Here is a 24205-nt window from a genome sequence, read left to right as displayed (position 1 = left end):
AGATACCGCCTCCCTTGTTCTCAAGGAAAGACTGAACGTTGTTTAAAAAGCTTATCAGAACTGAAACAGTGTGGCTGTGACAGAGCCTGACTGGACATATGTTCATCTGACTGAACATGAAGCCAATAAGATGATACAAGGACAAGAGTTGGACAGAAAAAGGTGAGAAATATGTTGATGGCATTAAAATCTAACTTCACAAATCAGGTTATCTACCACGTTCTATTTCTAGAACATGCCATCTTCAGATAGATGTCTTCAGTCCTATGTGTAGAAACCAGTTGGGGAACTTCTTTAACTATGTGTGAAATGAATGAGTGCAAAAATATCAAGTCTCAGAATAATTCCTCTTTTGCCATGTACTGATTGCCTGACCTTGAGCTTATTAGGGGTTCCAACTCTTTGCTTATGTGTACTGTGACAGAAAATCATACAAAAAGTATTTACAAAAGGGATTTTTAAAAATAGGATCTTACTAAGTTGTTTTGGCTGGCTTGGAACTACTTGTTTAGACCTCATTGACCTTGAACTCACAGAGATATGCCTGCCTCTGCCTCCAGTATATGCACCGCCACACCCATATTAAAAAGATCATTGAATGCACTGAAAGAATCCAGCAGACTTCCTTATCAAACATTGAATGAAATTTAAAGTATTTTCTTATTAGCATTACTTATGTAGTGTGAGTGTGTATGTGAACTCATCCATGTGGAGGTCAGAAAACAACTTGCAGGAGAAGTTGGTTCTTACTTTCTACTAGGATCCTGGAGATTGAATCAACCAGATTGTCCAACTTGGTGGAAAGTCTCTTTATCTGCTGAGCTATTTGCTGGCTCTAACTTTTATTTTCATATTTTAAAGGAACCAGATATACAGGACTTTATGGTCAAAACAAAGCAACTTGAAGCTTAGCATTGTCACTATTAATACCTGCTGTGCACATGGCTTACCTCTGAGTATCAAGTACATCATCAGTGATGTGGGAATATGTGCACACCCCTGGCAAGAGTACCTAAGGTGGTGCATTTGAATGCATCTGCAAGTGGGAATTGCATCATCACTCTTGTCAAACTGCTTGAGCTACGCTATGCAAAAGAGAACTGTAAACTCTCCAAGTCCATGCAGTTTTTGGCTTTCAGTGTTATTAAAAATGTTTGATGCCTATGATTGCTTATTTAAATTCCCGTTTAAATCAACAATGACATGCCTTCCTCCAGATTTTACTCATCGTTTCTATAGCCTGTTGTTTATAAGACAGTTATTCTACTTCAAGAAGAAGCAAAAAGAAAACACCGAAGTGGGAGGAGAACAAAAATCCAGAATGCTAAAACACAATCTCCACCACAACATTTGTATATACCCCACATTGTGCAACAGCTAGACCCCGAAACCCCAGTTTGCTTTCAGATTCTTTTAGAAAGGAATCCTGAAAAATTGGTTTAAGAGAATATAGTGACCGTGGAGTCCAGGCACATACTTCAGTGTGTTGGAGATGAGAACCAAGATCTCAGCTACTCAGCTGAAGGGAGAAGGAGCAGGAGAGCAAAAGGAGAGGAGGGCGAGGGGAGGAGGAGGGGTGGGGGAGGAGGAGCGAAAGAGGGGAAGGGAGAGAGAGACAGAGAGTGACAGAGAGAAAGATGGGGGACACATGGATGTTCTTACCGTGGCATCTTCCCCAGCATAGTGGTTGAGGACCCGATGCCCCCCTGGATGTTTGCTTGCCCAGTCAGTTACATTATAAACCTTGCGATCAATCACCAGCCACTGGTCGGCCTCCGTATTGTGTTTCTGGATCTCCTGCCAGGTGTACAGGTTGAGACATTTCCTGAGCCTGTCGCTCTTGCCATTTGCCTCCTGTTTTTCATAGACCTCTGCTTTCCCATTTGCTCTAGGTTTCCCATTTGCCTGGAGCGTGTCATGTAGACATGTCTGACTCCTTCCAACAAGGCTCTCACTGTGCTCAAGCTTTTCCTCCAACTTCATTGTCCTGAATCCCCGAGGCTATCTAGGTTGACTCCTGAATTTCCTAGTTCTATAATTGGGCCGTAAAATGACGCCTTTCCTCCTCTTACATTCTTCTGAAGTCCTGATGCCTACACAGAAAGCCCCTTGCCTAAATTGTCTTTTCAGTGCCTGACAGTGAGCACCTGCCCAGCCTGGAGCTGTTTCTGTCTGTAGTTAATCTTTTCTGCGCCTAGGACATCTAGCTCACATTTCTCTAGTCACCTCTCTCCTGCTGGCTGTTCTCTTAGCAGCATCCTCCTTCATCATTTAATGTCCCAGAGTACAGAGCTCGAACCAATCGCAGGCTGGATGGATTAGAGGCCCCACCTAGTGGGAGGAGGGGCTAAGATCTGATCTCTGATCTTTCAGTGACATCATCGTGGGTTGGGTTTACCTGTTCTCTGGTATACCTCCAAATACCGACCTTTAGATTTGTAAATTCAACATGTGAACAAAAGCTTTCAGAATTTCCTGGATGACTGGAATTGTTGCTTGGATTAGGTAAATGTTCTTTGGACAGCTGTTATCTCACCTAAGGGCTTTCAAATTCATTTAAACCACCCCTCCTCTTCTTTTTTAATGTCATTTTTTCTTTTCAAAGGGGGGGGGGTAAATAAAGGATGTAAATGACTCCTCCACTTCACTTCACTCCCCTTAAAATCTTTTTGAATCTGCAAATACTTCTAAAGGCCACATGAGTGACACATGGTGATTTAGAGTCCGTGTCACCTGTTTCATCTCTTAATCTTCTCATCCACGTCTTTCCGGTGAGGCTTGTTAGTGCCCCATTTTCCAGCTTAGAAAACAAAAGGCACAGAGTCCAGTTAATATCACCATACCACAGCCACCTCATTAAAAGTAAACTGAAAGAAGCCAGATGTGTCCACCTCTTACTCCATGTCTTTTCCTCTCTGCCCACATCTGGGTTCTAGATTTGCAGCAACTGAATGAGATGGTTTGGAAACAAGGCAGAAGAGGAGATTCCCAAGTGATGGTGAGAAGCTTCTGAATTTTGAGAAAAGAAATATAGCAAAAGCTCACATTCGGGAAACAGAACTGAATCTTCAACCCAATTCAAAATTTTTACAAAAGAGGTTTATTGTACTAAGGTGTGCTACTGCTAGAAGTGGTCTCAACACACAGCTCTATGGAAGAAGAATGCATCTGTTTTGTGCATTGAATAAGATGTTACTTCATGGAATTTTTGTTGGTAGGCACTCATGACTGCAGTATTATTAATACAAAATAAAAGGTGTTCAACAAATTGTACTTTAAAGAAATTTCCCATGGGGAGGGGGAAAACAAGTTGCATTTACTGAATTATGTATCATGGGAAGGAGGTATGTTAAAATGTTGGCCTAGTTATCTTTGGATTGCAGGGAGTTATGTGCTAATAAGCATTACAATTTTATGGCACTTTTCCCAAATTTTGACAAATTAATGTATGTTTTTAATAATTTTTAAATAAAAAATTTAAAGGAAGCTCCCCCAAAATAAAAGTAAGTTTGAACACTAAATAGAATGATATTTTCTTTTAAAGTACATCTTCACATTTTGGTTTTCCAGTTGTAAATGAAAGGAAAAGCACATTTCTCATGAATTCATTAAGCCAATACCAATGCTGTGGTATTTCCATAAACTCTCATGGTTTCCATGATTCCTGTTTGGAGGTTTTCTAAACACAGCTAATGTGCCTGTGTGAAATATTTGCAGATCATATGTATACATTTCAGAAAACCCAAGAGGTGCAGTATTAGGGAAGCATGGAAACAACAGTAAATTTAGGGCATTAGTTGAGGCAGGTCAGCTCTCCATGGGAGTGGGATGGCACACTTTATAAGCTGGAGAAAGTGTTGTCTTCACCATATCACATGATGCAAACTTACCACTGAGTAAGGTACCTACAGACATACACAACCCTCATGTCCACCCTTCATACCCTTCTTAGCAGTCTGGAAGCTTCAGAAGGCACTGATACTGGGGGTTTGTTAGCAAAAGTCCTCAATACAATTGTCCACAAATGGGTGTTCTTTTTCAGAGTAGATATAATTCTATCACATATGGGGGTCTTTGGACTACCTGAATCCTTCTGGAACTTGGAGGGGTTTGTTCCAGAGGTACAGAGAGCTGGCCCCTTCTGCTCTTGGCTTTCTCACAATGTTCTGACTCTTCCTCAGGGGAACAGTTAAGTATAACCTTCATATTCAAGGTAATCCTCAAGCTGATTATGATTACAAAAAGATGGGTACAACCCAAAGCTTCTTGTAAGGATAAGATCATGAGATATTAATCCTACAAAGAGCTTTTTGAAAGCTGCCATTTGTTGCCAGGGGACTGTGAGTCAGTGGTTTATTTACAAATTCATTCATGAAATCTATATTGAGCAGCTTCTGTGGGGTAGCCTTATGCTAACCTTGAAAATCAACTGGCCTTAGACATCAACACTGAACAGGACATGCCTGAGCAATGCTAGGTACTGAAAGGGTTCAGGTGGCATTTCTGAACCATTTGGGTTCAACCTTCAGAACACTGGTGCCCCTCCCAAACTCCCACCCTGCCTTTCCCAGCTCAGAAGTAATTTTTTAGTTTTATATTTTTGTTTGTTTATTTGGAGACAGGGTCTCATGTATCTCAGTCTGTCCTCAGACTCCCTGCGTAGCCATGGATGACCTTTAGCTTGTGACCATTGAGCTTCCACCTCCTGAGAGCTAAAGGCTTGTATATGCCCCAATCTCCTAGTAAAAATGATGATGGGGATTGAACCCAGGGTCTCAGCATGCTATATCCTCATTCTACCAAATGAGCCATGCCCTCTTCCCTAAGCTCAGAACTCTTTAGAGGCATCAGAAAATATTTTCCTGCCCTTAAGAAAATTCTGTAATTTTTTTTAAAGTTTCTCTGAGAACTTGTTTTCTTGTTGCCATTTGGAGTTGAACAGTGAGTCAAAAGTTCATTGATTATTTAGAAAACTACTAAAAAAGGAAAAAAAAAAAACAAATTGAAACAAAGTTTCACTTCCTGTACTTGAACTTCTTTATGGAGATAGGCAACCCAGGATTAAAATCAACAAGTTCTAATGAAATAAATTGGGAAAAGTACTTTAATTTCATCATGCCTCATTTTAATTAATTAATTTTGAGATAGGTTCTGACTCTATATCCCAAGATGGTGTGGAAGTCACTATGAAGCCCAGGCTGGTCATGAACTCAGTATTTTAATGCATCAGATTTCTAAGTGGAGGGATGACAGGTGTGTCATCACATCCAGCTTAATTCCTCACTTTAGAAACATAGATGATGGGGTTACAGACATTGCTCAGTGCTTAAGAGCACATCCTATTCTTACAGATGACTCCAATCTAGGCCCTTAGTTCCCACATGCCGTGGCTCAACTCTACAATCCAACTTCAGGAGAGCCAATGATTCTAGCTTTCTTAGGCAACTGTATTCATGTATCTATACAACATAACCATAAAAATATTTTTAACAAAAAAACATGGGTGAGACTACTATTAATGTTTCATAGCATAGCATTTTTTAATTATATATTTTTATTTAGTTTAGAAACAGTCTTATTTTACATATCAATATCAGTTCCCTCCCATCCTCCCATGTCCCCCAAGAAGCCCCCCAACCCACCCCCATCCACTCCCTAGAGAGGGTGAGGCCTTCCATGGGGGATCATCAAAGTCTGTCACTTCATTTGGGGCAGGGCTTAGGCCCTGCCCTGTGTATGTATATAGGCTGAGACAGTATTCTCTGTGGGGAATGGGCTCCCAAAGTCCACTTGTGCTCTAGGGATAAATACTGGTCTTTCACTTGTTTGGTTAGAGTTACCTCAAGATATTTTATGTTGTTTTGGGTATTGTAAAGGGTTTCTCTGATTTCTTTCTCAGCCCCTTTATCATCTGTATATAGTAGGGAAACTGATTTTTTTTTTTTTTTTTTTTTTTTTTTTTTGGTTAATCTTGTATCCTGCCACTTTGCTGAAGATGTTCATCAGCTGTAGGAGTTCTCTGGTAGAATTTTTTGAGTCATTTATATAAACTATCACATCATCTGCAAATAGTGAAAGTTTGACTTCTTCCTTTGCCATTTGTATCCCCTTGATCTCCTTTTGTTGTCGTAGTGCTCTGGATAGAACTTCAAGTACAATACTGAAGAGACACAGAGAGAGTGAACAGACTTGTCTTGTTCCTGATTTGAGAGGAATTGCATTGAGTTTCTCTCCATTTAGTTTGATGTTGGCTGTTGGTTTGCTGTATATTGCTTTTATTATGGTTAGGTATGTTCCTGTTATCCCTGATCTCTCCAATACATTAATCATGCAGGGGTGTTGGAGTTTGTTGAAGACTTTTTCAGCATCCAGTGAGATGATCATGAGGTTTTTCTATTTTGGTTTGTTTATAATATAGATTATATTGATGGATTTTCATATTGAACCATCCCTGCATTCCCAGGATGAATCCTACTTGGTCATGGTGGATGATTTCTCTGATATGTTCTTGGATTCAATTTGCCAGTATTTTATTGAGTACTTTTGCATCAATGTTCATGAGGGATATTGGTCTGTAGTTCTCTTTGTTAGTTGTGTCTTTGTGTGGTTTGGGTACCAAGGTAATTGTAGCCTTGTAGAAAGAGTTTGGCAATACCCCTTCTGCTTCTATTGTGTAGAAAACTTTGAGAAGTATTGGTATTAGCTCTTTGAATTTTTGGTAGAATTCTGCACTGAAACCATCTGGCCCTGGCTTTTTTTGGTTGGGAGAGTATTGATGACTGCTTCTATTTCATTAAGGGTTATAGGTCTATTTAAATTGATTATCTGTTCTTTAATTTTGGTGATATCTATCCAACACACACACCTGCACATATCTTTACCTTTACACTCATCAACAGACATATGCATATGTACATATAATGCAAAAATAAACGTTTCTAGCCTTGTCTTAACTACGGCACATGAATTTGCATGCTTAACTGTCACAAAGTCACAAAGAAACATGGAAAAGGGACTTTTTTTTTCCCTTTTGGTTATTCTAGACAGAATTTCTCTGTATTGCTTTGGAGCTTGTCCTGGAACTAGCTCTGTAGACCAGGCTGGCCTCAAACTCACAGAGATTGGCCTGCCTCTGCCTCCCAAGTGTTGGAATTACAGGCATATGCCACAAACACCTGGTTTGGAAAAGGGACTTGTAAGGAGGAGGGCATTATTGACAAAGATGGAAGGGAAATAAGATATTGTGTCTGGGGTAACAGAAATCAGAATGCATTATATACATGCATATAACTGACAAAAAAGAAAATTGATAAAATTGTAAAAAGTATTAACTGATAAAGCCATTGTACATATTAGTGGAGGTATTCTATGATATACAATGATCAGATCAGGGAGCCTGTGTGACCATGACCATTACCACATAGTGTTATTTTGTTTACTGAGAAAATTTTCAAATTGTCCCTACTGACTGTTCTGAAATGTATAATTACCTTTAGTCTACTATAGTTACGCTACAGTAATTATTTTTATCTACCTGTCCCTGTTTACCCATAAAGCACCTTAATGCTTTGCACTCTTTACAGCCTCTGATAAGTACCAGCTTGTGCCTTACTTCTGTACCTCACAAAGCACCTGTCGGCATCATTGTTACAGCAATAAATCATAATTTTTTATTTTCATGTCTGATTAATATTCTATACCGCCCTCGTGTATGTGTGTGTGTGTGTGTGTGTGTGTGTGTGTGTGTGTGTGTGTGTGTGTGTGTGTATGTTATGCCCAGACAGTGTGAATCACATTTTCCTTATCTACTAATTTCAATGTGTATCTTGTTTGTTTCCACTTCTGTGATAGTGTGCTAATGAACATGAGAGTGCAGCTGTCTCTTCGACCTACTGATTCTCTTTCCTTTGGCTACAAAAAGAGTTGCTAGATCATACAGTAGCTCTATTTCTTTCTTTAACCGAGGAACATCCAATGCTGCTTTACACAGTGGCTATACTAATTTGCATTCCTAGTAGCTGCCGATGAGCCATCCACTTCCTTCAAGTTCTTGACTGCATTTACCTCTTATTTAGCATGGCATCCTGTGACAGCACATACTCAAAGAACAATTGCTCTGGTCTTTATAACAATTTGATTTACCACAAGAAATGGGAGGACAGACAGAAATGAGTATGACAAAAGATAAACATGCAAGAGTTTAGTGAATAAATAGATAGAAAAGTATCAGGTGAAAAGCATAAATCAGAGACAGGTTGTTGTCTCCTTTTTCCATTGACAAAGGGTGGGTGTGTTGAATCTCAAATAATAGGTTACATTATGATATTTATGCACGTGTGTGTGTGTGTGTGTGTGTGTGTGTGTGTATGTGAGAGAGAGAGAGAAAGAGAGAGGGAGAGAGAGTATGTTGGTCTGTGGAGACTAAAGGACAAAATAAAATATTGTTTCTCAGTCCAGCTTACCTTGTTTTCTGAGTTAGTGTTCATACTGACTTGGAGCTCATTCATTACTTTAGATCAAGCCATGGGTAGCTACCTGACCCAGCATAGCACTGTAATTACAAATATGAACTGCCACACCTGCCTGCCTTTTTTTTTTGTTGTTGTTGTATTGTTTTTTTTTTTTTTTTTGTTTTGTTTTGTTTTTGGTAGATTCTGTGGCTTAAATTCAGGTTCATATTCTTGTATGGCAAGCATTTGATCAGTTGAGCCAACCAGCCATCCATCTCCCTCATCCCTCCTTGTGAATATATGTATCTATGTATGTATGTATGTATGTATGTATGTATGTATGTATGTATATGATGCATTTTGGTTATAATCATGGCTCCATTACCTTCTTAGTTCTTAGTTTCATTTTCCCTTTCCTGGCTCATTCTTTTTCTTCAATAGTCTTGTTTATATTTTCATTTTATTTTATGTTATTTAGATATAGGTCACATCAATATGACTATTCTGTAGTTCTGCAATGTCTTAAGCCAACAAAAGGTGAACCTCATGACAGTTTTGTAGTAGTGCTCTATAGAGGATATCATCGCTCTTTGGAGTGAAAATGGAAGTCATATAGCAGATTCAGATTTCAGCAAAAGCTGCCTTTAGGTACAAGACCCAAACTGAAAGTCACAGAGCTTGTAAAAGCTCTGGTCTTGGCAATAGCAAAATTGTCCTCAGCTTTCCAAAGGTACTTCCTTTTGAAAAGCTACCATGTATATCCTCAGAATCTCAGTTATCCATTTAGAGTGTATAGCACATCCACAATGCCATCCCTAAAGCCCTCAAGAGATAATGGAGGTACAAACAATGTTGTTACATGGTAATTGTAGTTTTATAATGAGTGGAACAATTTTCCTGGTTCTCAGTGAGAATTTATTCCAGGAGGATGCACCATGAGACACAGAGAAAAATATAACCATTCTTCTTAATCACAGAACCATAAAGAAAGTTGGACCCAGTATAAGGGTATTCAATTGTGTTGACTCACAATCTACCCACCTTCTTGTTCAGAACTGTGCTTTTAGTGCTTTGAGGTCTGATCTGTACCTGTGAGTGCAACTGTCATTATAACTGGCCTATCTGCTTTCCACATGGCTTCCTTTCACCAGGACACACCCTGAATCTGTGAATAAGCCACTGTGCAAAGGGCACACCCATTTTCCCTGGGCATTTTTTCTGAAGCACTGCTTTATCATTCCAACAAAATTTGTTTGAAAAACATTGCAATTATCTGCTAGTGCCTAGGGTTAAAACAACCTCATTGTTTTGAGGCTGACATTCAGGATGGACCACTTTAGCTGGTCCCCTCTCAGCCTATGATTGGACTGGTGAGTCCTGCTACTGCCAAGGCAGGAATCAAATGAGGCAACACAACCCTTTTCTGTTGTGATCACAGCTACTGCTTTATCTTACTCAGGAAAGCAGCACTGGAAATTTAGTCATATGAAGAATACCTATTCCTGTACTTAACCACTCAAAGAATCGTTAAAGCTCCCTGCTCTCACTATCCTCCACTGTTATTTTACCTTATTTTTAAGAAGCCCCTGATTCAGAATCTCAAATTGGATAGAATTTGTGTGATATGGTTTGCACTCCATAATGAAAGTCACATTTGAAAGTATTTATAAAACAGTTCCTCTAGCCACTGTGGCCACATAAGATCATTGTAAGTAAATATGACTGCAATATGATTTACCGAGACAGAGCCTAACACCTCAACTGGTGTTTTGATCTGCCTTCTCTCCTTGCTCCCCCTTAACTTCTTCTTCTTCTTTTTTTAACCCTCTTTCTTTTTTACTTCTTTCTCCTTATTTTTGTTCTTCATCTTTTTGTGAACCTTCAAGAAGATAATAAAGTCTCCTTTATCTTCATGTTTCTTCAGATAAAAATGTGTTTCTCAGGATACAGATGCTACAGCTATTGAACTTCTGTGCTGAAGTGTTTCTGTCTTGTGTGATCATGTGTGGTAGCTGGTGAGGGACATTTAAACTGGCTGGTTAAACTGGCTCTTCTGGTAAATTCTAGGCAGATATTTGTGTGTGGAATAAAATAATCCACTGTCATAACTCATATGGTTTAAGTGCAGGGGGTTGTATTTGTTGGATTATTTTAACTTCTAGTATTTCAAAAATTTTATTTAGAGGTAAGGTGGTAAAGTTCTTGCCTGGCATCCACAGGGTCTTGGGTTCAAATCCTAGAAATATAAAAGAAACGCTATGTATTATAAAAGTTACAATTATCAAACAAAAGCAATTAACCTTATACAGGAATTATTTGTGACAAAATTAACAATGATGGAATGGGACTTAAAAGTTTTTTTATTTCAAATAATTCATCAGATGAAAAATACAACTACAGATTATCAAGATGAGATCTTCCTTAATCTGTGATCATTGTATCTTATCATTTTAAAAAGAGATGAAATGTTTTTATCAACCGGAGAGTTTCTGAAACCCACAATCCACAACTAAGAAATAAGTAGTAAGATTTACTTTTATCTAGATTTCATTTTTTGAAATTTCACACCTATAGTAATGTTGCAAGAATGGAAAAGTGATTACTTTTCTAAAAGTGATTCTTATCTAAGAATATAATATCCCCAAACCTGGAACATTTTATGCTTCAACACAGTGCCAGAAATGGATAAATCCGTATTTGACCTCATATGACAAATATGCCTGAGAAGGTGTGCATAAAACACACATTAATTCTATGTGCATACTCGAGTCTCATCATTAACATATTTCTTGTTACGTGTGGTATGTTCTAAAATGCAAACCTTCTATTTGATACACTTATAGTACTAAATGTTTCTGATAAAAAAAACACTCAACCTGAAGTATATACTCATCCCTTGTACTAAAAATTGTTAAAAGTTAGCCATATTTAATTTTTACATTTCACTTGTTTATTTCAGAATGATCAACACTAATGAGAATGACAACAACAATTGAGTGAAAACTAGGCATGTGACACCTTCTCAATTCCTCAGACACCCAGAAGATCTGAGAACCACACAAAGGGACAGAACTGGCAACATCTGATTTGGAAAATTCTTTCCCACATTTGGTGACTGTACCTATATTTATTGTGATTTAGAAAATCATAGAGTATGTTCTGTTAGGATGATGGTTGAAATTCTTAGGAAATTTAAAATAAAATGACATGGCAACAGTTGAGGAGGTGGGAATTATTATTATTGTAGGGTAAGAAAACAAATTGTTTTTATAGAAAGATGATTTCAACAGGACACATATTTATTTTAAGAAACTTCAGTGGTCTTTTGAATGCTTATCGTGAGATTTCTAGGCCTATTAGCCTAGGAATTAAAAAAAAATCTATTATACTACCTTCAGATTTCCCACACTATGCCTGTAAATACCCAAGTTTTTTCTAGTGTGTCGTCTCACTTTATTATTCTTCCAAAGCTCAGTTCCTATTTCTTGAAGAGTTTGGACATGACCTCTTGCCACCCTCATTCAACAGCTTGACCTATGAATGAGGCATGTAGCAGTAATAACTCTTAAGAGTTGAAAGACAAACCATACAGACATTTTATTGAGGGGAAATAAAATTTACTTGTTTACAAACTTAAAGTAGAAATGTTTTATTGGTTAACGAAATAGGAATGTCTAGAACTACAAATGTTTCATACATATTGGGAACAGAAATGTATTTACCAGATTCTGCCCTTGTGTTTCTCAACATTCAGTTTGTCTTTTCATTGTTAGTGTCATTCTCAGACATATTACTACTTTCCTGGTAAAGGCTAGGGGTTTGAACATTAGTTCATACAGATAGATTCTCTCTTCCATTAGTATAAACTCAGGACCTGGTTTGTCTCTCATTGCTTCAAGTTGATATTCAGTATCTTGGTTGAAAGATGGCTTCATGAATATATTCCTATGTCAAAACTCATTCAGTTGGACTTATTTTTTCTAATATATTTATTAACATGTGTAGAGGATGAGGCTAGTGTACCACCCTACACTGTGTGGGAGTCAGAGACAGGGGCAATCAGTGATGTTTGCTTGATGCCAGTGTGGTTCCAGTCAGAGAAGCTGTCTCAGATGAATAAGGCAAAGTGATAGATTTGGACATCTGCTGTTTATGACCTCTATGAGTTCACACATACAGATGCATATACCACTCACTCATAGTCTCACAGACACGAATAAGTTGTTTCCATTATTCATAATGCAGCAATAGAATCATTTTAAGTAAATACCTATGAGAGACCCAGGTGCTAGAAAACCTCTGATATGCAACCCCTATATAGACCCTGAACTACTTGGTTCCCAGCCCCAAACCAGTGAAAGAAACACAACCTAGATTCGGGACCCGGACCAGCAAAAGAGACACTTTATCTCCACTCTAACTCTGAAACCAGCACCAGAAGAACCCACCTGACCCCTAGATTCAGGACATGTAAAAGAAATTCACCCAGACCCTAGAATTGGAGGGGAAAAAAACAACAAAAACAAAACAAAACCCACCCCCCCCCCCCAGTAAAACCAACCACCAACAAAATCACAGAGAGAAACATAGTTTGACCCTGGAATATGAGCCATCTCTGCCCCTCAATTCTAGCCAATCCCTGAGCCAGGAAAACTGACCAGGCTAGCCAACTTGGAATTTGCCCTGGGTTTGGAATCTCCTCAGGCTGAGGATTTCCCTAGACTGTGACTATCTGACACTTTATGGGGGCAGCCAATCACCATCCAGAGGGCTTGGAATTCCCCTAGACCCAGGAAAACCAGGATAGCCAAAACAATCCTGTACAATACAGAAACTTCTAGAGTCATCACTATCCCTGACTTCAAGCTCTACTATAGAGTTATAGCCCTGAAAACAGCTTGGTATTGGTGCAAAAATAGACACGAAGACCAATGGAATCGAATTGAAATCACTAATATAAACTCACACACCTAAGAACACCTGATTTTTGACAAAGAAACTAAAAGTATACCACAGAAAGAAGAAATCATCTTCAACAAATGGTGCTGGCAATACTGGATGCTGGCCTGAAGAAGACCGATAGATCCATGTCTATCTCAATGCACAAAACTTAAGTGCAAATGGATCAAAGACCTCAACATAAATCCAGCCACACTGAACCTCTTAGAAGAGAAAGTGAGAGGTACCCTTGAACGAATTGGTACATGAGACAGCTTCCTGAATATAACACCAGTAGCACAGACACTGAGATCAACAATTAATAAATAGGACCTCCTGAATTGAAAGCTTCTATAAGGCAATGGACACAGTCAACAAGCCCACAGACTGGGAAAAGATCTTCACCAGCCCCACATCTGATGGAAGGCTGATTTCCAAAATATACAAAGGACTCAAGAATCTAGTCACCAAAACACCATATAATCCAATCAAAAAATGGGGTACAGAACTAAATAGAGAATTCTCAATTGAGGAATTTAAAAATGGTTGAAAGATGCTTAAGGAAGTGCATTCACACAATGGAGTACTACTCATCAGGAAAAAAAAAATGGAATCTAGAAATTTGCAGGCAAATGGATGGAACTAGAAGAAACCATCCCGAGTGAGGTTAAAAAAAAAAAAAAAAAAAAAGACAAAACAGTATGCACTCGCTCTATATGGTTTTTAGACATAGAATAAAGGATTATCAGCCTACAATAACACTACCAGAAAAGCTAGGAAACAAGGAGGACCCTAAAAGAAACATACATGGTCCCCTGGAAAAGGGTAAAGGGACAAGATCATCCAAGCAAATTGGGAATAAGTGGGGAGGAGAAAGGGAGGTAGGGGGAAGAGGAGGGGAGAGGTGGGCATGACAGAGCAGGATGATTGAGTCAGGGAAAGAACAGAGGAGAGCAAGAAAAGAGATACCATAACAGAAGGAGCCATTATAGGTTTGAAGAGAAATCTAGTATCAGGGAAATGCCCAGAGATCTACAAGGATGATCCCAACTAACAATCTAAGCAATAGTGGAGAGGCTACCTTAAATGCCCTTCCCCTATAATGAGATTGATGACTACCTTATATGCTATCCTAGAGCCTTCATCTAGTAGCTGATTGAAGCAGAAGCAGACACCCACAGCTAAACACTGAGCCAAACTTTTGGAATCCAGTTGCAGACAGAGAGGAGTGATGAGCAAAGGGTTCAAGACCAGGCTGGAGAAACCCATAGGAACTGCTGACCTGAACAAGGGGGAGCTCATGGACTCCAGTCTGATAGCTGGGAAACCAGCATAGGACTGGCCCAGACCCCCCCTGATTGTGGGTGTTAGTTAGGAGGACTGGGCAGTTAATGGGGCTTCTAGTAACGGATCAGTATTTATTCCTAGTATATGAATGGACTTTAGGAGCCCATTGCACATAGAGGGATACTCTCTCAGACTAGACACATGGGGGAGAGCCTGGGCCCTGCTCCAAATGGCATGACAGACATTGAAGACTCCCTATAGAAGGCCTCACCCTCCTTGGGGAGCAGAAGGGAATGGGGGTTGTTTGGGGGGCAGGGGAAGATGGGAGGGTTTGGGAACTGGGACTGATATGTAAAACAAGCTTTTTTCAAATGTAAATAATAATATTATATATATATATATACATATATATATACATACATATGTACATATGTATGTATATAAAGCTTAATAGTTACAAAAATCAAAGGATGGAACCTTTTTCATTGTCTTAACTCACCTGTCATTATGCCAATTTTCAGAGTTGTCTATTTTATTCCTATACCTCTTCAATGTTTATTGTATGTTATCATGAGATACTTGTAGATTTGTGTCTGTTTTTAAGTTTCCCAGACTGGACTGAATGAAATAAATCACAAAGACTTCAATGTTTATTAGCTAGGAAGTTACCTCTGAGTGGCATTTCCAATAGCACACTAGTTGAGATTATGCGAGGAGCAGATAACAGGGTCCTGGGGAGATGTACAAAGTACTTGATGTATAAATCAGCACAGAGACTTGAATATGGAACACCAGAACTCACATAAAACCCTGCTGCTCAGGTTCACACCTGTTTCTTTAGCACCGGGATGGAGTGGGTTCACACCTGTAACTCTAGCACTAGGATGTAGGGTGCCAGAAATAGCTTGATCCTAGCCATTCTAGTCAATTGACAAGCTTTAGGTTTTATGAAAGACTTTCTCAAAAATAGTCTAGAGTGCTTGTCCTAGTTTTGTTTTTGTTGTGCCAAAATAGCTCAATAAAAAGCAACTTATGGTAAAGGTTTATTCTTAACCACTGATCTCTCTCTACTCACTACTGCATTTTATTTTTAAGCTCACTCCCGTGTACTAGTGTTATATAATAAAATAGTGTAGGCTCTCTGGAAAAGAATTAGGCTGGTTTTTACAAATGTAGATATGCACTTACTTCAATAATGACTCAACAATTACAATCCTACATGTATTTTTCTAGGAAAATTGAAATTATGTCCACATAAGGATCTCTACACAAAACTTACAGGAAGTCCATTTATAAAAGCCTTAAATTAAAAACCATCCAGGTGTCTTCCAAGAAGAAAATGATTAAATAAATGGAAGGATGGTCATATAAGGACTACTGCTTATTGTTAGGAAGTACTAAATATCAAAATTTGTAACCAGGTCAACCTGGAACTCAGTATCCTACCTCAATTCTCTGGGTCTTCTATTTCAAGGCATTCACTACTATGCTCAGCTTTGGATTACTCTTAAGTACATTACATTGAATGGAAAATTTTAAAAAAAAATCAAAATCCTCAAAAGTTTTCCACTCTGTGATGTAATTATATAACATTACTGAAATGACACCATAACAACAGAACAAACAGATCTGTGATCACTTAAGAAGGTAGAGGAAAAGTATATTTAGTAAGTGTTTCTTTGTGATTGGATACCATTCTATTTCTTTTTTTTCCTTTTGAAAATTTAAATTGGAAACAAAGTGGTTTTACATGTCAATCCCAGTCCCATACCCTCCCATCCTTCCCCCTATCATCCCCACCAAACTCCAGCTCATCCCCTTTCTGCTCTCCAGGGAGGGTGAGGCCCTCTGTGGGGTGTCTTCAAAGTCTGTCATTTCACTTGGGGCAGGGCCTAGGCTGTCTCCCATGTGTCTAGACTGAGAAAGTATCTTTCTATATGGAATGGGCTCCCAAAGTTCATTTGTATACTAAGGATAAATACTGATCCATTACTAGAAGCTCCATTGACTGCTCAGTTCTCTTAACACTCAGAATCAGGGGGGGGGGGGTCTGGGCTGGTCCTGTGCTGGTTTCCCAGCTATTAGGCTGGAGTCCATGAGCTCCCTCTTGTTCATTCAGGCCAGCAGTTCCTATGGGTTTCTCCATCCTGGTTTTGACCCCTCTGCTTATCACTCCTCCCTCTCTGTAATTGGATCCCAGGAGTTAGGCTAGTGTTTAGCTGTGGGTGTTTGCTTCTGCTTCCATCAGCTACTAGATGAAGGCTCTAGGATGCCATTCTGTTTCTTGATTATGGTGATTAATTGACTCTATCATATGATATATGTCATGAAATTGTACATCAAAAGTAGACCCATGACAGAGAAAGATACTGTATGCCAACACTGATGAAACCCAAAAGCTGTGAGCACCCGAGTTAATGGTATTGATACTGACTTTTTAAATTATAAACATCTACTATGGTTACATAGCTTTATTATAAGGAGAAGCTTGATGACAAGTACATGGGAATTCCTTATTCTGAGTCTTAAACTGTTTTAAATACAGGGAAATATTAGAAATCAACATTCTGTTTAGTTTGAAGTTCCCCCTATCCACCCCAAATTAGGTCCTGGGATTGAATGCTTCCTTTTCTGTTTAGTTGTTTTGTTTTGGACCAGAGAGAGGGCATAAACTTATGATTATAGTTGTTCTTAGTGAGGTGAATGACACTTTCTTTGTTGTAATTGCTATTTTTTTTTTTACATCAGGGCTTCTCATCTTGAGCATTACTGACATTCTGAATAAGATCATGCCTTTCTGCTTAGATGTGGAGTATCGTGGTTTCATAAGGATCAGGAGAAACAAATAGGCCAAATAGATGTTTATTCAGGGAGAAATAACTTACAACATAGACAGGTTTCTGGTCCCAAGGATGCCTCAGGATGCTCTCCTGTCCCAGTGCTGCCAGCAAGAGAGTGCTCTGGGCTCCTCCTCAGACCTAGTTCCCCCAGGTCACTTCCACCCCTGTCTTCACCCCCAATGGGCATGGTCAGTGCCAAGGATGCAGTATGGAGAAAATGAATATCTCACTACAGTGGAGGGCAAGCATATGCCCCTAGATACTATGGTCCCTGTTCATTGGATCTTAGTAGAAACTTCTGCCTTTCCCTCCAGCCAAATGATAGCATTTAATCTGTTCCAAGCATTTCCACTTGCTCATTTAAGTGCATATACTCAAAATTGAGAATCAATGCCTTACATGTGTTACAGAAAATGTACAGGAAGCCATTTGTTGCCCTGAGCTCTGGTGAGAAGCCCAACAGACCAAAGTAAAGAAGAATCTTTCATGCTGAAGTTTTGAGATAGCAAGATCAGAACTAAACTCTTTCTCTGTCTGAGAAATTAGGAAAGGGACCAATAGCAGCCCATCCCCAAAAGGGTTTCTTTTATTCAGCATGAAAAGGAAGTCTCATCTATTTTACTCTTTTGTGACAGAGTAAGACAATGCAGAGGTTCCTCTGTCTTGTATTCTTGCTGAGACCATTTCAGGTTTAACAAAAATTTGATCTTTTTGATAGAGATACCATGAAAAATTACCCAACTCTATTTCAGGAACCCAAGGTCAAGATGCCCATCCAACTTATGTTAGTTTCTTTTGCAGAATCCCTGCCAACTATCTGCTTATCTTAGCTTCTGTCAAACTGCCTGCTTGTGCACCCTGTAGCACTGCAGCTGCTGAGTAAGATACTGGGATGTGGCTTTTTACTTTAAAAGTTCCTTGATCTAAATGCTTGGCTACATTTAGGACCTGAATACCTGAATGTAGTTCTAACCAGCTAAGATAAAGATCTCAACTGGGTATAAACTGTGTCTGACTGGTCATTTCTGGTGGGTTCTCTGTAACACTTTAAAAGATTTTAACTTTGAGATGAACAATCCGATTTTATTCAGTTTCTGGTCTCCTTAATCCACTTCCTTCTGTAAAACAAGTCTCCTTGATTCACCTTATCAGCACACTCTCTAATTTACAGAATGAAGTATTATTCAGTTACAGGATTACAAATAAAAGCCAGTGAAGATGCTTCAACTTTAAAGGGTGTGACAGTACTTGGGAGGCAGAGACAGGTGGAACTCCGTATGATGAAGGCCAACTTGGTCTACATAACCAGTTCTAGGACAGTCAAGGCTACATAAAGAGACTATGTCTCAAAAAAGGTACAAGCGTCACTAGTAATTTTAGCATATGCTTGTGTGCATAGTGATAGGGTGTGGGGGTAAGGACAGGATGAATGAAAATCTCCTATAGGTGGTATGGGTAAATCAGCCCTGAGGTTATAAGCATGGGAAAGCTGCCCCTACTGCTCATCTGTTTAGTGGTGGCATGGGCAGGGGAGAAGTATCCTCCTCCCACACATCAATGCCTGAGGCAGATGAGAGAACTGTCTCTACCACCCCCCAGCTGCAACACTCAGGAGAGCAGGCCCTGCACTTCGCCTGGATAGCAGAGGAGAGCTGATCCTGTTGGCGGAAGTGTGGGTGAGCCAGCTTTGAAGTTGAGAGAGCTGTCCTTATTACTCATTTGTCTTGAGGCAGTGTGGGTGGAAGAGAGATTGCCCCCTAACAATGCCTCATGTGGGTGGGAAAGCTGGTCCTGAAGTCATAAGAGTGTCCCCAACACCTGTCTGGGCAACATATTGGAACTGGCACTGAAGGTGTAGGTTTGGGAAAACCTACCTTGATATGAAAGCTGGAGAACTGCCCCATCCTTTCCTCACTGAGGCTAGGGGTGAACCAGCCAGGGCAATGCTGGGGAGCCCACCTTGGTAGGAAAGACTGGAGAACTTCAATCCTGTTTACCCCGTCCCAGAACTAGGGTTATGTGTCGGGCCACCCAGACATCCACTCCATCTGTGGTCTGGTGGAACGTGGAGGGGGGCAGTCCTGTGGACCCAGAGTTGCAGGTTCTCTACAACAACAGATTGTCCAGGAAGATTCCCAGTGAGAGTCCAGTGTAGATGATGTAATGGAGACCAGTGGCCTCAAAACAGACCTGTGGTTCTTTTTGATGAATGCCTGCATGTAAAAATGTATGGATAAAGGGGTTTACTGTATCAACCTGCAGCTTCCATGATGAGACTTTCCCCTACCTCCTTTCCCTCTTTTTCTCTTAAATTTTATTTTGTTTTACTTTGGAATGAAGTGGGAGATGGATGAGATCGGTATGATATGAAAGACAAAAAGAATAAATAAAAATAAATAAAGAGAAAAGGCTCCTATAGGCCTTCGTAATGAAGGAAGACAAACTCTGACATCTGTCTGCAGCTTTAGAAAACTGATATCACATGTCCCCATACTGCGCTGGAGTGTACTCAGCATTAGTATAGAATTTTGTCTCTCTGTCTGGCTCTTTTGGTCCTTAGAAGATTCTTCTTTACTGAAGGGATAGAAATTGACTATTACTATCATCATTATTATTGCTTCTATTACCATTGTTGTTTGGTCATGCCACACTACTATGTTATGTTAGAAACAACTTAAATATTTCTAAATATAATGATTGAGGAGAAAAATAGTAAAGGATATCCTGAGTAGTAAAATAGCTCAGGTCTATCTTCTTCACTTTGCCATCTGCTATTTCTCTGTGATTCTTGTGTCCTGCAATACCATTTAGGTTATGAGTTCTTCATCTAATCCGTAATTCATTATTATTGAATAACATCTAGCTATACAACAATAACAAAATGTGAAAGAACCCAGAGTGCAAGCCCTTTGGGAGGAAGTAAGTTGTAGGCTCAGATATTCTCTCAATAAAAAATATTGTAGATATGATTATTAACTATGAATCCAGAATCAAATTCAAATTTTAATCCCATATTGAAATTCCCTCCAACTCCTAACTCTATTTACAAAATGGAAACGATCACAGAATCTAACAGATGTATTGGTGAGGATGATTGAGACATTGTATTTGAAATGTTTAGGGCAGAGCTTGCCCCATTACAAACTCATAACCATTCTCATTATCACCTCATAATCAGCACAACTAAGTGATTTGAAGTTTGGAAAATTCTTTTATGTATATTTAATCTTCTCAACCCACAGCTGGCTTTTTGAAACAGGTGCTCCTGGCATTTGATAGATGAGGTAACAGTTTCAAAGAAGTGAAGACACTTGTCTAAATCCACACATCCTGTTAACATGAAAAGCAAGCTCACATCTTCTAAAAGGTAGATTTGTGCCTCTCCCCCTAGGCTTCAGCCTTCCTCTTAAGAATTTTTGTCTTCATTTCTATCCCATGGCTTTGCAAAGACTTCTTAGGAGGCAATTCTTCTGTTGTTTCTAGTGTGCCTATTTCATTCCCTTAGTAGCTCATTAGATTAAAATATATTATTGTGAAGACCTTTTCATTCTCAGGAAATATAATAGGTCAGACACAAATGGTTTGGAGCCAAACCAGCCACTTGTTTTCATATACATACTTATTTACATCTAAAGGTTGTAGTAGCCAAGGGGCAAGTGATGTGAACATTGATGCATTGGAGTCTTATTACCTGAGGAACACTGATGACATCAGAAACAGAGATTGAAATGGAGCACAGGCCAGGCAGGCAGGATGGGGCAGAAGGTCATGAGGGCTAGGGTTCAATCTGTTACATAGATTCTGGGCAAATGTCTGCTGTAGAGTCAGAGTGATCAGTGGACTTCACAAGAATGTTTTGCAAAATGGCTACCTTGTGATCATCACCTGGGCCTATTGCTCTGTGGGATAGTGCTTGTGGGAAGTGAAGTTACAAAGTTTCCTCTACTAATCCTGTGAGATACACAGTAACTTCACCAGTCACCTGGAACATAGAATCTCTGAACTCACAGTTATGTACTCAGGGCTGAGTCCAAATCCTGATCACCTTGGCATAACAGGAAGAAGAGCTGGCTTTCCATTCAAAATTAAGATTGTATAAATACATTTAGGTATTGTGCATATATTTGAAATGATGAAGATAATGATAATGGTACTGAATAAGGTAGAAACAACACATCTTTTTCTAGCACTTAAGATGTGCCAGAATGACTCTAAATACTTCAAATGCATCAGAAATGTTAAATCTGTACAACAATGCTGTGGGCTGAGGAGAGAAAATTTCAGGGACTTGCCCATGTTTATAGAGCTGAGAGTGGTAGGACTGGAAAAACTACCTCCCCTTCTCTTCCATCCAATAATTTCCTCTACCTTTTGACAATGAAGCTCCTTTATGCCATGTATTCCTCGACTTTACTTTTTTGTAGATTTATTTACTTTTATTTTATGCATACAAGTGTTTTACCTGCTTGGATACATGTGTACCATGTATGTGCTCTGCCTACAGATGCCATAAGAGAGCATTGGATGCCCTGGAAAGGGAGTTAGAGACAGTTGCAAGCAGCCAGAAGTGTTCTGGGAATTGAATCTGGGTGTTTTGGAAAAGCAACCAATTCTCTTAACCATTGAGCCATCTCTCTAGCCCCCTTGACTTTAATTTTGTATATACATTCTATGAAAGCATTCATAATCTGTCAAACCTTAACACTCTTTAAAATCCATTTAGATTGACTAAAGACTTCTGTAAGTTTATACAAACTCTCCTCTTTCCTCTGTAGTTGCTACATAACTATAATATTAAATTATCAGTGTGCCTGACTAGTGGCCTTTCTCATTAAATTTTGTTTATCATTTAGTTCAATGACCAGTAAATGTGTATTCATGAGTAGTGAGATTGATTTGTCTGAACAGAATGAAATTAGCGAGCAGAACACAATTCTGAGCTGTCTGAATGGGTGATGTAGCAACATACTCTGAAATATTTCAGAGAATCACAGGTTAAATGTATTAAATCATCATTCCATTACCATTTTCTAATTGTATTGCTGTAACTTCTCTCCAAAGTCATGGTCCCATTGGAGCAGTCATGTCCTTATAATACTACATCCTTCTTCCTCACCACAGTGATCACTCCAGAATAATCCCTCACACCCCAAAATGAAGCTGAGTTTGGAAGGGATTGGTAATTTGATTGGAGCATACATGAATCCTGCAATTGTTGGTAGCAGTTACTTTCTGTTGTTTTGTTCAGCAAGCTAAAGAGATTTATTTATTGCAAGTGTGAAAAGTAAGAGGGTGTCAGGGGACAAAGTTAGGTGTATAAGTTCAAGAAAACTTGATAGTTGGAGCTCTTCTATCATTGTAGTGATGCGGACCTGCAGGGCCAATTAGAAAAAAGACTGCTTACATAGTGTTCACTGTTACATAGCAAACTTGATCATTGATTTGTCCAATGAATTCATATGTGCAGATGTTGTGTCTTGAGCATGGGGACAAGTTGGCTGGGGGAAAGGTATCAAGTGTCTTGACTTTTAAAAGTTTTAAATTTCATGTAGGATCCTAAGTAACTGCTATGGTTGAAATTACAGTTTGTTTTTAAAGATGCATTTTAATTTTTTATTTTTTTTTATTTTACATATCCATCCTAGTTCCCTCTCCTCAGACCCATGTTCAGGGGGTCTGAGTTGGTCCAATGCTGGATTCCCAGCTATCAGTCTGGGGGCCCATTAGCTCCTCCTTGTTCAGGTCTGCTGTCATTGTTGCTCAAATTGTTAGTTGGGAGGATTCTAAGAGATTCATATAAGGTCCCTCACAGAACAGGAAAGGGACAAGGTCTCCTGAGCATATTGGGAAGGGGGGACAGTGAGTGGAGAGGGAGCTAGGAGAAAGAGAAGGGGAGGAGAGGAAAGCACATAGGACTAGATAGATTGAGTCGGGGTAAGAATAGATGAGAGAAGAGAGGAGAAAAGAGAGAGAGAGAGAGAAAGAGAGAGAGAGAGAATGAATAAAAGAGGGAGCCATTATAGGTTTGAAGAGAAAAATGACTCTAGAGAAATGTTCAGAGACCAAGAACTTACAGTTTTAACTAAGACGTTTTTGCTTTGAGAATGAACTGAGTTTATTTTGATGGACTGGATAAGCATTAGAATAACCTGAGAACATTTTAAAATGTTTAAAATGTGTTGAAGCCTCTGTGGATTCTGATTCATTTAGTTTGGGGTAGGGTTTAGGGAGTCTTCCACTTTCCAGAAAGTTCCCAAGTAATTCTGCCAAGCTTTTGGGCTTGAAGGGTTCTATAAATCTCTATACCCTATAGTTCCCTCCTGTCATGCCTATAAATTATTTATTGCATTAACTTTATATTCTGGCCACATCAACCTGTTCTTGATTCAGTGAATAACTACTGACTGAGAGACTCAGGCTCCAGAAAATCCGTGGTCTGAAGCCCCTACACAGAACCTGAATGGTTCATCCCCAAGCCCCAACCCAGTAAAAGAAACACACCTTGGATTTGGGACCTGAGCCAGTGAAAGAGACATTTTATTCCCGAACTTAGAGCCAGGGCAAAACACCCTAACTCTGAAACCAGCTCCCAAACAACATACTTGGCCCCTTGGTTCTGAACATGTAAAAGAAATTCATCTAGGCCCTAGATTTGGAGCCCCAAACCCCTAAAACAACCATAGAAAGAAA

General features: G+C 39.3%; 1 protein-coding gene across 2 annotated transcripts in view; it reads right to left on the bottom strand.

Annotated features, from left to right (window-relative positions):
* Positions 1 to 2072, bottom strand: part of LOC127222298 (fatty acid desaturase 2-like protein FADS2B) — a 35561-nt gene extending 33489 nt beyond the window's left edge. For both annotated transcript variants that reach the window (XM_051184307.1, XM_051184308.1), the window contains exon 1: positions 1663 to 2072. In XM_051184307.1, coding sequence (XP_051040264.1) covers positions 1663 to 1983 — 321 coding nt within the window. In that variant the 5' untranslated portion in view covers positions 1984 to 2072. The remainder of the gene's footprint in view (positions 1 to 1662) is intronic.
* Positions 2073 to 24205: the final 22133 nt, after the last annotated feature.

Source organism: Phodopus roborovskii, unplaced genomic scaffold (assembly GCF_943737965.1).
Source record: "Phodopus roborovskii unplaced genomic scaffold, PHOROB, whole genome shotgun sequence".
Lineage (NCBI taxonomy): Eukaryota > Metazoa > Chordata > Mammalia > Rodentia > Cricetidae > Phodopus > Phodopus roborovskii.
Note: the sequence above shows the minus strand (reverse complement) of the source record. Positions and strands in the feature narration are given on the sequence as shown.